This window comes from Eupeodes corollae, chromosome 1 (genome assembly GCF_945859685.1).
Source record: "Eupeodes corollae chromosome 1, idEupCoro1.1, whole genome shotgun sequence".
In the NCBI taxonomy this organism is placed as follows: Eukaryota; Metazoa; Arthropoda; class Insecta; order Diptera; family Syrphidae; genus Eupeodes; species Eupeodes corollae.
In genome coordinates this window covers 238,029,360-238,045,664 of record NC_079147.1, presented here as the reverse complement: position 1 = coordinate 238,045,664, position 16,305 = coordinate 238,029,360, and the positions used below count along the sequence as shown (strand labels likewise).

Genomic DNA, 16,305 nt, shown 5'->3' with positions numbered 1-16,305 from the left:
GAACGTGAAATAGAAGACCTAATTTTTGGGGCACAAAAATAGATCGTATTAATTAGTTTATCTCAAAAAAAAAATAATAAAATAACTATACACAATCTCAATTGAATTAGGTCGTGCAGTACTCTAAGTTTTTTTTTTAATTAATTCCATCATCATAAAATATACTCTCGTTTTTTTTTTCAAAATCCCTCTCTAATCTCATCAAGCCCACACATTTAGTTAAGTTAGGTTCAATTACCCCTAGACCTAATTTTGTAATGTGAATTGAGATCGTATTCATTGTTCTCAAATATGGTGATAAAAATGAAAACTGCATTCTTGGATAAAACAAAAGAGGAAAAAATTAAACAAACTTTTCTACCACAAAGCTTCCGCAATAATTTTATTATTTTATCAGAGAAGCGGAACTTCTTTTGATATTAAAATGAAAAAAAAAGTAGAATTTAGAAGAAAAACAAACAAACGAAATCATATCGAAAAATAAAGCAAACAGTTTTGGGTCGGGATTAAAAAACAAAAAAAAAAACCTTCTACTGTTTATCCCTCTCAAACGGTTCTAATAAGTCCTTGCTTCTATGGCCACCAAATTAAACCGCTTTGCAAACATTCCACACGTAAGAGGAATAGGGACTAGATTCATGTGTGGGCCCTCTACAATTTTATGCCATTCCTATTTTCAAACTTCCACCATCAACTTCAACACCCAGAATTTCTCTCTGGCTATGACTTGCCTCGGTTCTGTTCGGCAACGGCTCTTTAGCTATAAGCTGCAAGTCGACAAAATGTTAGATTGCAGATAGCACCTCATTAAATGGTGGAAAATGGAATATGGAAAATCTTTTTTGTTGTTTTGTTCGTAGTACTCAAATCTCTCGTATTCTTTATACACTTCGTTGTCGTTGCCGTCGTCGTTATCATGAAGCGTCAAGGTATTGTTTTTGTTCGCCTCGCCGCCGCTTCTGTTTGATTCAAAAATGAATATAGGGTATGTTTGTACATTCTTTGTCTCCAAATATATAATTCGGTATGTGACGTGTAGGAGATTTGTATATTTGTTCATCGTTAAAACGTTAAAAGGGCTTCCGTCATTAATGCCTTGCCTTATATTTTTATATGTACACCTCGCCATCTGAAAGCATAGGCATAGGTTAGCTTTTTGGATTATGATGAAAATGTAAACGCAAGTGAGGGGTGTGTACGCCGCCTTAGACTATACCTACGCGAGTGTTGCGTTTATTTTAATGTGTATTTTAAAATGGGCGCGTGAAACATTTTTTATTTGGAACGAGTTATTATTTTAATGCATTCTTTTTATTTTGGTATTGAAAGCAATTTTCTATTGCGAGCGAATGCTTCTGTACTTCAACTGACCTAGTTATTTATACGCTTGTACATCTTTGATGGTATAAAAGATGACAACATTTAATGGCAAGGGGTTAGGCCTTTCAAATAAGAATTTCAAAGGAAAGGTCAACAAATGTTCCATAAGTAACGGGAGGCAGCATGAATTATGGTCCACCTCCTCTATCCCCACAGTCCAAAGTTTATAGGATAAGTAGAATTAAAACCGTGTCACTACACCAGGTGCTCTATAATTTGTCTTTCAATTCCATAGTGAAGTGCAGTGGGCTAAATGTTACAAGAAAAGTGGGTCATAAGTCCATAATTACAAGTATCGTACTGCCGGCGTCGACGTCGTGCAGCAAGTTTTCCTAATTGTATTTGAAAACACTGAAGTCCTGAATTAGTTAACAGTCTACAATCTATCTTAAAAGTTAAGTAAAAAAAACCCAGTTGAAGAAAAAACTCTTAAAAGAACCGTTTGGCAATATGAGAAAGCAAACTGGGACGGTCTCAATGAATTCTACAGGAATTTTAACTGGTCACTATGCTTCCTCGATAGTGACGTACATTTCAGCGCAGATATGGTTACAAATTTAATTCTATATGGAACGAGAAATTTTATACCGAATAGGGTAAAATTTATCAAACCTAAAAAAAACTCATGGTTTGACTCGAGTTGTAAAGAGGTAATTAGGATCAGAGATGTAAGTTTTCGGATTTATAAGGCCAACCCCACTGAGGAAAACCGAAATAAGTTCAAACAAGCTAGAAAGGCTTGTAACGGCCACATTCGACGAACCAAATTTTTGCGTGACCAGAAATTAAGGGAAAAAATACTACAATGTCCTAAAGGTAGAAAAAATTGTTGGTCATTTGTAAAAAACGTACGAAACACCACGTCATCCTCGGTTCCAACGTCCACAATGACATTCCCTATGGAAGCTCAATTTTTAAAGCCATTTTGCTTGCAGCACAGTTTGCTGTTATTCCACGCTACCAGAGAGTGTCCTGAGCCCTCCTGTTTTTGAGAGCGTAAACGATTTTATACTTCTAACTCACTAAATTGTTTCGCGGATGACAGTAACCTCATTTTTTCAAATGCGTTTTTAGATTCTTATCATTGTCCTTTGGATGTGGAACTTCAACGGCAGCGTCTGACAAGACAAGCTCATTAAATTCCCGACAGCATTGTACAATGGGGAATCAAAAACCGTGTAGAATTTAATGCTACGAAAACCCAATGCTCTTATGGAATGATTACATATTGGATATTGCCAAAAATGCTGCTAGGTGCTTAGGATTTCTCCGACGGTGCAAGAAATTGTTCACCCCTTCTGATCTGGCTGTAATTTACAAAGCCTTCATTCGTCCAAAACTTGAATATAACTCGCATATTAGGGCAGGTGCCCCTAAAACAAGTTTAAATATTTTGGACAGGATTCGAAAAAGAGCTTTTTAGAGAGTTTTATGCCTTTCGTTGTTTTTCTGATATTTTTATAAACAGTTTTCTGTCGAATTAGCCAGTTGCATTCCCCCCCTGAAACAATTCAGCAGTAATACCCGTACTTCAAGGAATGCACATCAGTTTAACCTTGAGCTCAATTTCGGACGTATTGTCAAGTATAGAGATTCTTTTTTTACCGCCCATAGAGAATGTGGAATGGTTTAGCCAGCTCTATTTTTCCTATCATTTTGATATTAAAAACTTTAAGACCAATGTGCATCGGTATCTCCTCTTTTCTTCCTATTTTGCTAAAGCTCGCACATGTTAAGGGTATTAATAACCCCTTGAGTGCCCGTTTATTATTAAAAAAAAAAAACTTTCTGACTACATAATAAGAGTCCATAAATTGTAACACATTTTGTGTAAGATACAAAAAGTTTGAAGTCAATATCTTTCTTCACTCTTAAGATACTTGAGTTGAAAAACATTTTTTATATAAGGCATACTCTTTTTTCAACATTTCGGCCGGTATCTAACGAATAAATGCTTCAATGCTGTCTTCCAATGCGTCAATTTAAGCGGGCTTATCTGTATAGACATGAGCTTTAACATAGCCCCACAAAAATCAGTCTAAAGGCGTTAAATCGCACGTTCTAAGCGGCCAATTGACCGGCCCCGAACGTGAAATAAAATATTCACCGAACTCGACTCTCAATAAGTTCGTTGTTGCGAGTGCTGTGTGGCATGTGCCATCTTGTTGAAACCACATGTCATGCAAGTCAAGCTCTTGCATTTTTGGCAGCAACAAAGTTGGATATCATCTCACAGTAGCGCTTACCATTCAAAGTTACGTTCCGATTCGCATCATATTTGAAGAAGTACGGTCCAATGATGCTACCAGCTCATAGAACCCACTAAAATGTGACTTTTTCTGGATGCATTGTTAGCTCTTTCAATACTTCTGGCTGATATTTACTTTCTTAACAGAGCACGACTTTTGATAATGAAATACAATTTGCAAGGCTAAATTATAGACCAAACTGATGATTTTTGACAATGAAACAAAACACGAAATGTGTGTCAGCTGTTTAAACCAGTGTTGCCAAAAAGATAATAGCTAAAAAATCACCCTTTACAAGGCATACAACATTGCTTCCACTGTTTTTCGATATTTGTCTACAATGGGTAGTAGCGGTGGAAATAAAAAGATAGCAGGTTAGACAAACGTAAACATAGCCCGATTCAAACGTTTATGGATTTGTGTGTGCATCGTTAAGTTGTATTCCTTCGAAAATATCAGCTTAAGAACCGCATTCTCGCCATTTGCTGAAGGTTCTACTTTTGTTCAGTATAAAAAAATCTGCGGCTTATCGAATATTCTCAAGTACATACATACGTATCATGAGCTCGCTATTAGTGAGATAAAGTATCGAGAGTGCTTTTGACTTTAAAAGATTTGGAGACATTATTGAGCAAAGACTCGCATCAAACTCAAAAAGAATTGGGAAGTTCATTAGGAGTGACACGTATGGTTCAGAAAGAAGGAATTAGGGTTTCGTATCAGTTGAAACCAAGAGAATTAATTGGGCTGCGTTTAAAGTGTTTGTGACCGGTAACGAAAATTGGGTTCATTAGTTATTCGTGGGGACATTTCAGCCGTATTTCCACGTCTACGCACGGCAAAACTGAATATTCATGTGTCCAAGATCATGTTTTGCATTTTACGGGACCAGATCGGCGTCATGTGCTATGCGCTGTTAAAACCAAGAGAAACAATCATAGGTGACCTTTATCGAAGGTAATTAATGCGTTTGAACCGAGACTTAAAAGAAAAACGCCCGACCCCACACGTTGGAAAAAGTGGTCAAAACTAGAAATTGCTCCCTTCGATCATTTATAATACTTTGCCATGTAATCAGTTTTTTTCGAATAAAGGTAAATTTTTAAAAATGTCAAATACGCAATTTTTGTATCTATACAATTATTTTGGAAAATAATTACTAATCTCTGGTGTGATGGTTAGTGCGTAAGGACTGTCATTTCAGAGGCCTTTGGTTAAATTTCGTCTTGTGTCAACTAACGTTTTTTTCATGGCTACTGTTTTTTGCGAGGATTTGACGAATCCTAGAACAGTTATTCTTTTTATGGAAAGCCATTTCTCTAATTACACGTTCGGATTCAGTATACAAACTGTAGGTCCCCTCCATCATTATTGCTTCACCATCACAATTTATTGAATATCAATTTTTGACCGCAAAATATTCTAGGTCACAAGTATTTGTTTTCAGTTTTTAATAGAAAAAAACGCTAGTTGCATCGAATGTTTACTAGTTTAATAAAAGTTGGTAACGATATTAGTTCAAGAGATATGCATTAGCGGTCAATCAAATTCTACAGATTGTTAGACAATTTTTTTGAAAGTTATTTCTGCATCTTTTTTGAAAGTAATTTCTGCATCTTTAATGTTTTCATCTGTAAACCAAAAATTATTTGAAGTCGACATCTTCACGTTCAAATATACGTTCACACGAAGCCACTCTAAAAACATTTTATTTAGATTCTAGCGATCTTGAAACGTCAAGAAATATAAAAAAATCGAAAAACCCTTTAACCAATTTAAATTACTGGGGCGACTTTCCATTCCCGCAGCACGAATTTCCTTCAGAGTTTTTACATTTAGGTAGGGTTCTCAATAGAACATGTTTTAAATATTAAGGCGAGGAAACACCTTTAAGTCGTAGAAAAAAATATTTTCTTTTTCGGACTTAACCCTACTTTTTTTGTATTTCATTTTTGGAGCCTAAGATAAGTTTTTTTTTAATTGATATTAATTGATAGCTGCCCTCCTGTAACACCCTGCTTGGGATGACTATAGGATTTGGGGGGGGGGGGGGGTGCGAGTTTGGGTATATGCAAAGTACTTTTTGCATTTGAGCACAAAAATTAAAGAAATCACCAAAAAACAAGTATGGCCACACTGAACAAAAAACAGGGAAGAAATGTCAAAATCAACCATTTTTGCGTGTTTTGTATGTGAAAAAGAGAACTTTTAATTTAAAATAGAAATAAATGTTTCCTCGCTCTAAAATTAATATAATTATTAATTATTTGTACATACATACATATATGTATATCAAATTAAAAAAAAAAACAAAAAACCGCGTGTCGAAATTCGTCCTACGGTAATGGAAAGTTGAAATTTGAAACTTTAAAAAAAATTTCGAAAATTCCGAAAAATAGGCCCGAGGCTCATAAACATAGGTATTAACCATACTGCTTATTCACAGAATTCCTCGAACTGACTCACATCCTATTTCTTAATTCTTATCAAAGAATTCCCACCAATGCCAAGAGACAAGCTTCAAACATAAAGCATGTATGTAAGTAGTTCGCCGCTATCATCTATCTTCCCTCATACCCAGAGTTCACACTTTACAATTCCCACATCGCAATAGTTGTTCCAATTTTTTCAAAACAAAAAAAAATACATAAAACCATAAATTTTAATTTTATAAAATATGAAACGTAATCATTTAACAAATTGAACAGTTTAAAAAACACATTCAACATACATAATGTTATGCATTGACCTTAACCTATGATCTCAATTTAAACTTGCATAATTTAATAATCGATAAATTTAAATGAAGCAATTTCGATTGAAATTCTAATTCAAATTTTGATAACCCTATCAATTTGTGCATCATACATATATTCCTAGTGTACAATTACAGCACATAATGACGATTGACGACTTATTTGCTAACGTATGAATAAAAAATAAACTGTCTTTTGATTTTCATTCTTTAAATTTGTAAGGAACTTCAATGGCGCGCCTACGTGTATAAAGTTAAAATGAATAAAACTGATTTTTAAAAAAGGGTTGCCACTTCACTTTATCACATCAGTGATCTACTTCAGAAGTCGAATCATTTATGCAACATCATACAAACGAACTGTCAAATTGTGTATGGGAAGCGGAAAATTATGTAATTAGAAGTGTTTAGGAATTTGACATACATGGTATCTCAGAGAACTTAATGGCTGAATCACAAACACGGTTCAGCTTCGCTTTAGTCTGCGTTACGTTGAGCCTGCTTTGAGATTGTTTTGAATGTCACTTCCAATATGACATTTATAAAATGGATCTTCTGTCATTAGCACCAGTTATTTTTTCTCAAAATAAGAAAAATATGAGTTTTAATATCAAAAAAATTAAATTTATCGCGGAAGTAGCTTACAAAGTCTATAATAACCAATGGGTATCCTTCCATCCCTGACAACAGTACTCGCACACAGAAATGGTTGATAGTTGTCAGTCACTAGGCCCTAGTTCTCAAACGGCCTGTTGCCCCACCCAATTTATTTTATTTTTAATCCTTTCAAAAGTAAATGTATTTTGTTTGTTGACTTTTTTTACAGCTGTTGAGCTGTCAGACAAAGCAAGCGTTCAGCAAGTTTGAACCAGAGCTTCCGTTTAGAGTTACATTACGTTCTTTTTATTACGATTAAACGTGAGGTCGAAACTTCATTGTGATAGAATGCATTGAATTCCTATGGCTGAACTTGTAAACGTCAGACGAAGCCGAAGATGCGTGTTTGTGTTTCAGCCGTAAAAATCTGATAGTGTTCTGTACCTATTGTAACGCGTGTTATGTGGTTTTGTCGTTGTCGCCGAATACTTAATATTATTTTGAGAAACACCTGTAATAGTCAGAAATAGATGTAATAATTTATAGGTACACATGGAGAATACATTTCTTAACAGTCAAAATAAAACTGAGCCATAATTTCTCTTATCTTGTTCTTGACTGAGCAAATTTTTGTCATTTACTTCCGTGAATAACATAATCGGGACACTCTTTAAATCCGAAAGTTAAAATTAACTGCAACCATGCGATCGACCTAATGGTCTGTTTACATTCGCTCATTTTGGTCTATCAACTGCGGTAAGCTTGCGCTATTACTTCTACCTTATAACACGACTTACGCTTTAAACGCAAGTGTGGTATTGATATTTTGTATCGTTCTTATACCTTAGGAAGGTGCTCTGTTCTCCATTTTAAAATAACTCCGATATCTGAACGCGTCTTATGTAACATTTTACGAACAAATTAATTAATGGTATTCAAGCAAAGAGTTGTGTAAAATGAAAAGTTTGAACAAAAGTTTGTGAGAACGCTCTTTTTATTCGTGCGTTCGTAAAATGTCAAAGCATTTTTTTTGCGTAAAAAATGTTAATAAGTTAATATTTAAAGACATCAAAATAATCAGCAAAAAGGGATTCATTCAATTATACGAACAAAGCGTTTTGAATGATTTATGGTGAATTTTCTCTAACAAAAGTAAAATTCTTGCAAATAAAAGTCACAATGACGTTTGGTTAATTTTACCAAACAAAATTTGGATGATTCCACCAAGGTTCTTGGAGCATTTCTCATACAAAATTTGACAGTTCTTACTTATCTTTTTACAAAATTGGTTAACTTACGTCGTTGACCGAAAACCCTTACATTATTTTATTCATAGCAGTTCGTCAGGAAATAGAAATAAATCCAATTTACTACTTTGTTGAAAGTGACATTTACCTATGTACCCATTCTTGATTTTGTCTGTTTCTCAAATATAATGACATTTAGTTACTTTGGGTGGCTCAATTTCATTTCTCAGCAATTCATATCACTACTTTTCATTAAAAATAAATATATTTCATGTTTTATTTTGAGCTTTAAGTGTGAGAAGTCACTAATAGCGTTTAAACTGTCAAAAAAACAGGTTATGACAGACAGTGACAGTGTTCATAATCTATTTGACAGTTTGAAATATTATGTTTTGTGTTGAATAAGTTTTAAGTGGCAACCCTTAATTTAATTACAAAAACACACCCGAAGACGATCTTCTTCTTCAAAGAGAAAAGAGAGAAAAACCAACAAAAATCAACTGTCACTCAATTAAGACAGCATGTCATCATTTACTTTTTGTTTTGCTCAATTGAAAACAATCGACGCTGTCATTTCGTGATATTTTGTTTATATGATTTTTATTTTGATTATCTGATATTTTTTGTTGATTATTTAAAACTTACCTAGAGCAATAAATGCTGCAATAAAAGTTATCCACTTTATAATAGAATATCCCATTTTAATGGAGTTTTTCTGCTTCTGATGTATTAGCGAGGTTGATTTAATTTTAATCCTAGAATTAATTTTCTTCACTCGAAGCACTTAACACTTGATTTTATAATATATACCTATAGATGGGTATACAAATTTTTTAGCACTTAATTTCTTAACTCTATTTTTTTTTGTTATCAATTTATTAATTTTTCAATTATAGCACTTCACAATAATACTAAATTTAATTTAGACACCACACACTCGATCGATGGATCCTATCGAAAGATCGCTGTTGTTTAGAGCTGACCCGGACGAACACGAGATTTTGTATTAAGTTAGTTTTATTATTATTTTTTTTTATTAACGGAACGCCGCGAACGCAAGCGAATTTACGCGCGTTGTTGGTGCGAACTGAAATGAAAGAAAAACAAACAAATATAAGTTTCATTCATAATAAAGTTTATTAGATTGTTTTTAAAAATTAACTTGGAAATATTTACAGTTCACATTTAATTTTTGTGCAAGAACTCGTACAATTGCTTGGAATTAGCTTCATTTTGACACATGAAATGATTTAATGAACTTGTTAGAATGTCAATTTTTTAAATAAAATATATCCAAAATAAGCCATTCTACATAAAGATTTGTTTAACTCTTTGCAAACAAATGTTAAGTTGAAATAAGCACGACTCAGGAATTTATGGCAGAATCGTAAGGAAAAGAACGTAATGTAACGTAATGTGACTCCAAACGGAAGCTCTCGTTCAATTATCTGAACATTTGCTTTGTCTGACTCAACAGCTGTAAAAAAATGTCAACAAACAAAATATTTACTCTTTGGAGGGATGAAATAATAGAAATGTCATTTAATGCAAACGCGAAGTAGGCCCACCGTAACGCAGACGATGCCGAAGCGTGTTTGTGATTCAGCCATTAGTCCACATTTGCGACGAAAAAGCAGAATCATATGATTTGTTTTAAATTGTTTTTTTATATTTAAGATAAAATTTGAAAATGTAGATTCTTTGGCAGATTTACTAGTCTTTACACTATTACTAATACAATTGTCAGCTGTCACCTTAACAGATATAAGAAAGATAAAAGACCTGTTTAACAATTTTTAGCTTGAAATTTGTAAGCTCTATCACAATCGTTAGCACATACATGAAGTTTCACAAGAAAAAAACAACAATTCCATGACGGACATTCGGATTTACCAACGAAACGACCCCATAAAGGGTCTTGCACATGAGAGCAAACAACAAATGGACAAAGAAACGTGATTTTACACATTTCAAAAAGCCAATTTCAAGCAAAAACACATTTAATTTATAAGAAATCAATTGATACATTACAATTCGGTAAAAACAAATTGGTAGTAACGAATTGCAGTGTGGTTGCTGCTGACTGTCAACCTCGATTCGCGTTCCACATACCATCCACAATGCAACGAATAAATTGTTCGCGCTCAACTTAACCTCAAAATTATACCACTCTTGTTTTGTTTGTTGTAAAAGGTAATTAGAAATTGATCACTGTCTGTGAATAGAAATAAAGTTCATGTGAAAGTAAAGTCAAAATATGCGAACATCCACAGTTCGCAGTTCGTAGCTCATGTGCAAGATGCTTAAGTGTGTTTTTTAATGATGCTTGTCACTTCAATTAAATTTCAACTGAATTCAAGCTTTAAATTTAAATAACAAAAACCTAGGTCTAAAATTCGTCTCTTCTTCAACTCACGTACTCAATTCTGCTTGTAAACGAATTAACATAGTACTTATAAATGGTCCAAGTATTTGTACTTTTTGTATGAATAGATGGTTCGTGTGCACATGCCCTTAAAATAATGTTATTATTCCTCGTTTTCTAGTTTTAAATGGGAATAGAATTAAAAACTCAAACGTTTACCCAGTGTCTTTATTTGATTGTCTTTTTTGACATATAAAAAGCATACAACAAACAAAAGACTAAAAATACTCGAAACTAATGCAAGAAATTTCACTACTTAAAACTTCTATACTTATTGCTCTTAACCAAAGCTGAAATTACTTGAAGATAAACTTCAAAGTTTTGAAAACATTTCTTTTTATTATGTCATTATGTATTCGAACAAACCTCACTATTTAAACGCATCATAATCTAAACTCCCCCCTTTTCAAAGAAAGTTGAAGGCGTTTTCAAAAGTTTCAGGTGTCATTGAAACGTGCATAGTAAATATTCAACTTTCAACCTTATTCTTCAGTATTTAACTTTAATTTAAACACAATTTTCAATGACTATTTTGTGACTTTTTCAATGCGTTTATTTGAGGAGGTGTATATCATTAAAATGGATATGCGTGTGTCAAAGTTACGTGGTAGTAAAATAGGAATAGGGTATGAAACATGTATTTTGAGTTAAGCTATTTCGATTTTATCGATTGTCATTCATTGTTAAGGCAATGGCTTCCTTGATAGATAGGATTATCCTAAGAAGTAATGTAATGTGTTTATTTTGAGATAGAACAAAAATACACCCTCGCATGTATGTAATCTTTAAACCCTTTGTGATTTGTCTTTCTTTTTCTTGAAACATGGGTAACAAGAATTTCATGAATCATTTTACATTTTAATCATCAGTTAAGTACCTTCTGAAAATGTGTCAAAACTATACTTACAATTCGAAACGATTTTATTTTCCCCACACTACATAAATCTAAGGTAATAACACTTATAATGTGTCAAAATTTCAAACTTCAACAAATAAAAATGACTGCTCATCATGCTGTCAGAAACAATTTTGAAATTTAGCAATTAAAAAGCTAATACTTGCTGTATTTTTTTAATTTTGACAGATGTTGAGGAGTGAATATCATAAAATAGTATTGACACTTGTGAAATGTTTTTTGTAACTTGTGTAAAGCCAATCCAATTCTTGAAGGTTGCTTTAACTGGTCGCAATAAAATCAGCTCGGGGAGTTGAGTTAAGTTCAAATTTGATTCGAAAAAGTAGGATTTAATGATTTGTTTGACAGATACCTTTAGAGCTGTTTAGTAATTGGTGTGTTCGCTGGGTAAAACGAATCAATTTTTTTCTGATCTAGGCCTGTCAACATTTCGGTAAGATTTCTTAACCTTCTTATTACTTCCGCCATATTTTTAATTTTGACAGATGCTCAGGAGTGAATATCATGGGTAAAATAAATCAATTTATTTCTGAACTAGGTCTGTCAAAACAAACATTTTGATACGATTTCTTAAACTTCTTATTACTTCCACCATATTTTTAATTTTGACAGAAGCTCAAGAGTGAATATCATGGGTAAAATAAATCAATTTATTTCTGAACTAGGTCTGTCAAAACACACATTTCGGTAAGACTTCTTAACCTTCTTATTACTTCCGCCATATTTTTAATTTTGACAGATGCTCAGAAATGAATATCATGAAATAAAACGTCAACGACTTACCACCAGTCGTGTGTAAACTGTGCTTTAATTGTTTAGCTTTTAGAAAATAAACACAATACAAATTTAAAACGTTGCTCCTCTTAAGGTCCTTAACTCTTAAAACATTAAACATTCTTTCTATTCGTAGTTCCATTGTAAACAAGAATTCTGAAATTCTTGAAGATAACTATCAAATTCCCAAAAGACTTAAAATGAATTCCATAAAACGGCCGCCGCCGGTGTTAAATTCTATAGTTAACCCTTACACTGGGAGTAAGTGTTACTCCCACAAGAGCAAAGGTGAATTCAACAACCTCTAAATATTCTATTCACATGAGTTTCTTTTTATTACCGTACATAAATAAAAACTCCTGTCATCGACTCCTTTTTTCTGGATATAACCTTTAGCAAATTTTGGATTTTGAAAATCCTTTACGCACCTTAAAACAAAACAACATACAAAAATAAAACCTGTCACGAAAAAGCCAATTTCAAAAACGAATAAAACCTAAAGCTCGTCGTTGTTGTTTGGCGCTCTCAAATGCTACTTGGAAAGCATAAATATTTCATCGTAAGAACTGATAACTGATGAGTAATCTAAATGTGCGCGCACAAGATAGCAGTGGACTGCAGCAGCAAAAATGTAGCAGCACCCTTAAAACACACCCTTTTTTCATTTTAAGGAAAATAATAATAATAATACAATATTTAGTACGTATTATGCTAAGTTCTATGTTTTTCTATACTTCAGACAAAGGAAAACGGATTTTACTCCCCTTGCAGTCCTGACGACTACGACGACGAGCGACGTTTAGTAAACTTTGGGGCATACATTAATGGAAAAAGGGTAGCATGCTTCTCTACGTCAACGTAATCTTTGCATGCGAGCAAAAATGAAAAAAAAAGACCCAACTTCAGGCAGGCAAAATTGGGTCAAGCGTTTTTTAGAAATGAGCCTGTATCACAAGCAACGAGACGATGTGGAAGGGACTAGGCAGGGAAGGTTTTGGTGTAGTTGGGCTTAGCTGGAGTACATAGCATAGGAGAAGTTTGGATAATATAAAAGCCTACTTCAACAGAGGAACACTTTCCAGTTCGCTGACTGATGATGATGATTACGATGATACAGAAGTAGGGTGGAAACGGACCCCCTTGCCTTCCTCGTCGTCGCTCGCCTTCATATAGCAACCCCTCATTATGGACAAAAACAACAGTCGAGGGAAAAAGTCAACAAACCGGTACCGTACCAAATGTAAACATCAATAGATACACAGAGAAGAATGAAACAAAGATGGCCGAATGAGGGATGAGATGAGAGATCCTTAACACAAAGGATCTATAGGAACATAGAACATATGAGAACTATCTATAAACGGGCTTATAAAATTTACAAAAAAAAGGATATTTACCAGGACAGGGATATACATTAATATACGGGAACAATAGCACAACCTACCACTAACTATGATGTTATCCTGATGCAGAGAAGTTATAAATAATGTCTTTTTAATTATTATTCGACTTTACCTACAAATTTGAGTATGATTATGGCCTTTCATGTATCTAACTTTATATGTACATGGAACCGGTACAAGTTGTTAATGTTCCTCCCGATAGCATAGTATAGCAGAAAGCTTATTTTTAAGGGAGTTAAATAATAATTATTAGGTTTTTAGGTTAGGTTCGGCTACGAGTATAATGCAGCCAGCTCAAAAGAAACCAAGCCTACTTATATTTGTATCTAATCCTCTCACTGGATATTTAAAATAAAATATAAGACTTTAATTATTACGAACTGAGCATTAAAATTGTGTTTCTCAAACATAAATCAAAACATGATAGTAATTTTTACCACCCACTTCCCTAATTTAATTATAAACGCAAAGGGAATATGAGAGCAACCCATTTAAAAAAGTCCCTTAAAATACCAATACTTGACAGAAAACAAAATTTAAGTTGAGTCGCACGTAATGGCTCTTATAAATCAAGTATTTTCAAAATTAAACACTAATTTAGATAATAAATTAATTTTACAGTTTTTGTTTGTAATGGACGCATCACATTCAATAATAATTTAATACACTTTTATTTTTTAACAAGATTTTTAAAGAAAAATAATAATGTAAATTACATTTAAAAAGTATAAGTATAAGTATAATAAGTCTTCACAAAAAAATATTTGTAAGTACTTTTTTTGATATATCGGGTTTTCTAATAGAAATTTGACAAATTTCAATTTAATTTGTGAACGCACCCTTATGGCTGAAACACAAACACGCTTCATCTTCGGCTTCACCTGACGTTTATGAGTTCAGCCATAGGAATTCAATGCATACTATCACAATGAAGCTTCGAACTTATGTTTCATTTGACAAACGTAAGGAAATAACGTAATGTTACGTAATGTGACTCCAAACCGAAGCTCTAGTTTAAATTTGCTGAATATTTTCTTAGTCTGCCAGGGACAGCTCAACAGCTTTTAAAAAGGTGACAAAGGAGGGATTCCCATTGATTATAGGCTGTGTAAGCTACTCCCCACGATAAATTAAATTTTTTTGATTTCAAAACTCAAACAGAAGTGTCATTGTAGAAATGTCATTTTGGAAGTGTCATTCAAAACAACCTCATAACGCAGACGAAGCAGAAACTGAAGCGTGTTTTTGTGTTTCAGGCATTATACCAATCATCGAACTGTCGTTGTCATCTATTTCATTAAACTCAACATTTTTATCGTTGAATAGTACTCTAACCAGCAACGTCTTCAAAAATTTTCTATAGAAATTCGGAGTCGCAGACCGCAACTGAGCCTTAACTCGAATTTTCTTAATCATCGCCCTAGTAGACACGTTTAGTGGAAACAGTCTATTTAAACGTTGTGCGATGTTGACGTGTCAGTGAGACAACAGATTGTTCGAAGTTTCAATCATATCGCTCATCACATATTTCAATCATTAAAAATCGCTCAGAGCACATTATGGGGTATTTGACATAAGAAGCTTTGTTTACACAAATACAAGATCTAGTTGATAAGAATTGAATCTGATGGGCTTTTTAAAGCGACTTGCCATTTTTGATTGGACAAGTTGACAAGTCCGTATTGGAAAACCCTACACAATACAAAACTTTAAATTTACTTTATTTGAAACGTTTGAAAAAAAAAACGTTTTCGTTTTTATAAATAATCACTTAACTTAATACAATCGAGGATTGTCGATCGTCGATCAAGTCGAAACAAATTATATTTGCCAGCACGTAATTTATGACGAGTTCCATTGTGAATTTTAGTTGAAAAAAAGTCATTGTGAACTATAAAATGAAATGTCAAATAAGTTTTCTTTTAAATTATTTTAATCTAGTTTCAATCTTAAGATTTTTTCGAAACGTTTTTCTTTGATTCGGAGAGTGAAAGTGAAGGCGAAGAAGTGTCCTATGCTAACAAAAGAAGATATTTGAGAAATAATAGCAGCCCATTCGAATTGAGTAAAAATTATTAAATTTTCTAAAACAAAAGAAAGATCATGTATAACATTTGTAAAACAATTTTTTTTAGCTCTGTGCAGCAGTTCAGAGTCAATAAGGAATGTTTTCACACGATACTCAGCTCGGTAGATCTTCCAGAAGACAGAAGAAGAATTCCAACTTTCAACATTTTATCTTCAAAGTGTACGAAAAACTAAAGTAGAAAATTCCAGAATAAAACAAATCCTTAACTCAAAGTGTACGAAAAACCAAACTGCCAAATTGGGCAGATACAAACTGAAATTTGAATTTCTCTAACCATTCGTACTTTTAATTTAATTTATTATTACTATCATTATTATTAAAATTGTTAAAACTAATCTCAGTGTTTCTTTTCATTGGTTCACTTGTTTCTGTGGTGAATTTGGCACTTTAGTTGGTGTCAATAAAAGACACCACAGCCATCCTTTGACATTTCACAAGAAATAACTACGTCATTAAAAAGAATTGGATGA

At 33.3% G+C, this 16,305-nt stretch overlaps 1 protein-coding gene across 24 annotated transcripts in view; it reads right to left on the bottom strand.

Moving 5' to 3' along the window:
- Positions 1-16,305, bottom strand: part of LOC129941495 (cell adhesion molecule Dscam2) — a 259,928-nt gene that overhangs the window by 224,793 nt on the left and 18,830 nt on the right. For all 24 annotated transcript variants that reach the window (XM_056050163.1, XM_056050146.1, XM_056050154.1 and 21 more), the window contains exon 2: positions 8,874-9,315. In XM_056050163.1, coding sequence (XP_055906138.1) covers positions 8,874-8,928 — 55 coding nt within the window. In that variant the 5' untranslated portion in view covers positions 8,929-9,315. The remainder of the gene's footprint in view (positions 1-8,873; positions 9,316-16,305) is intronic.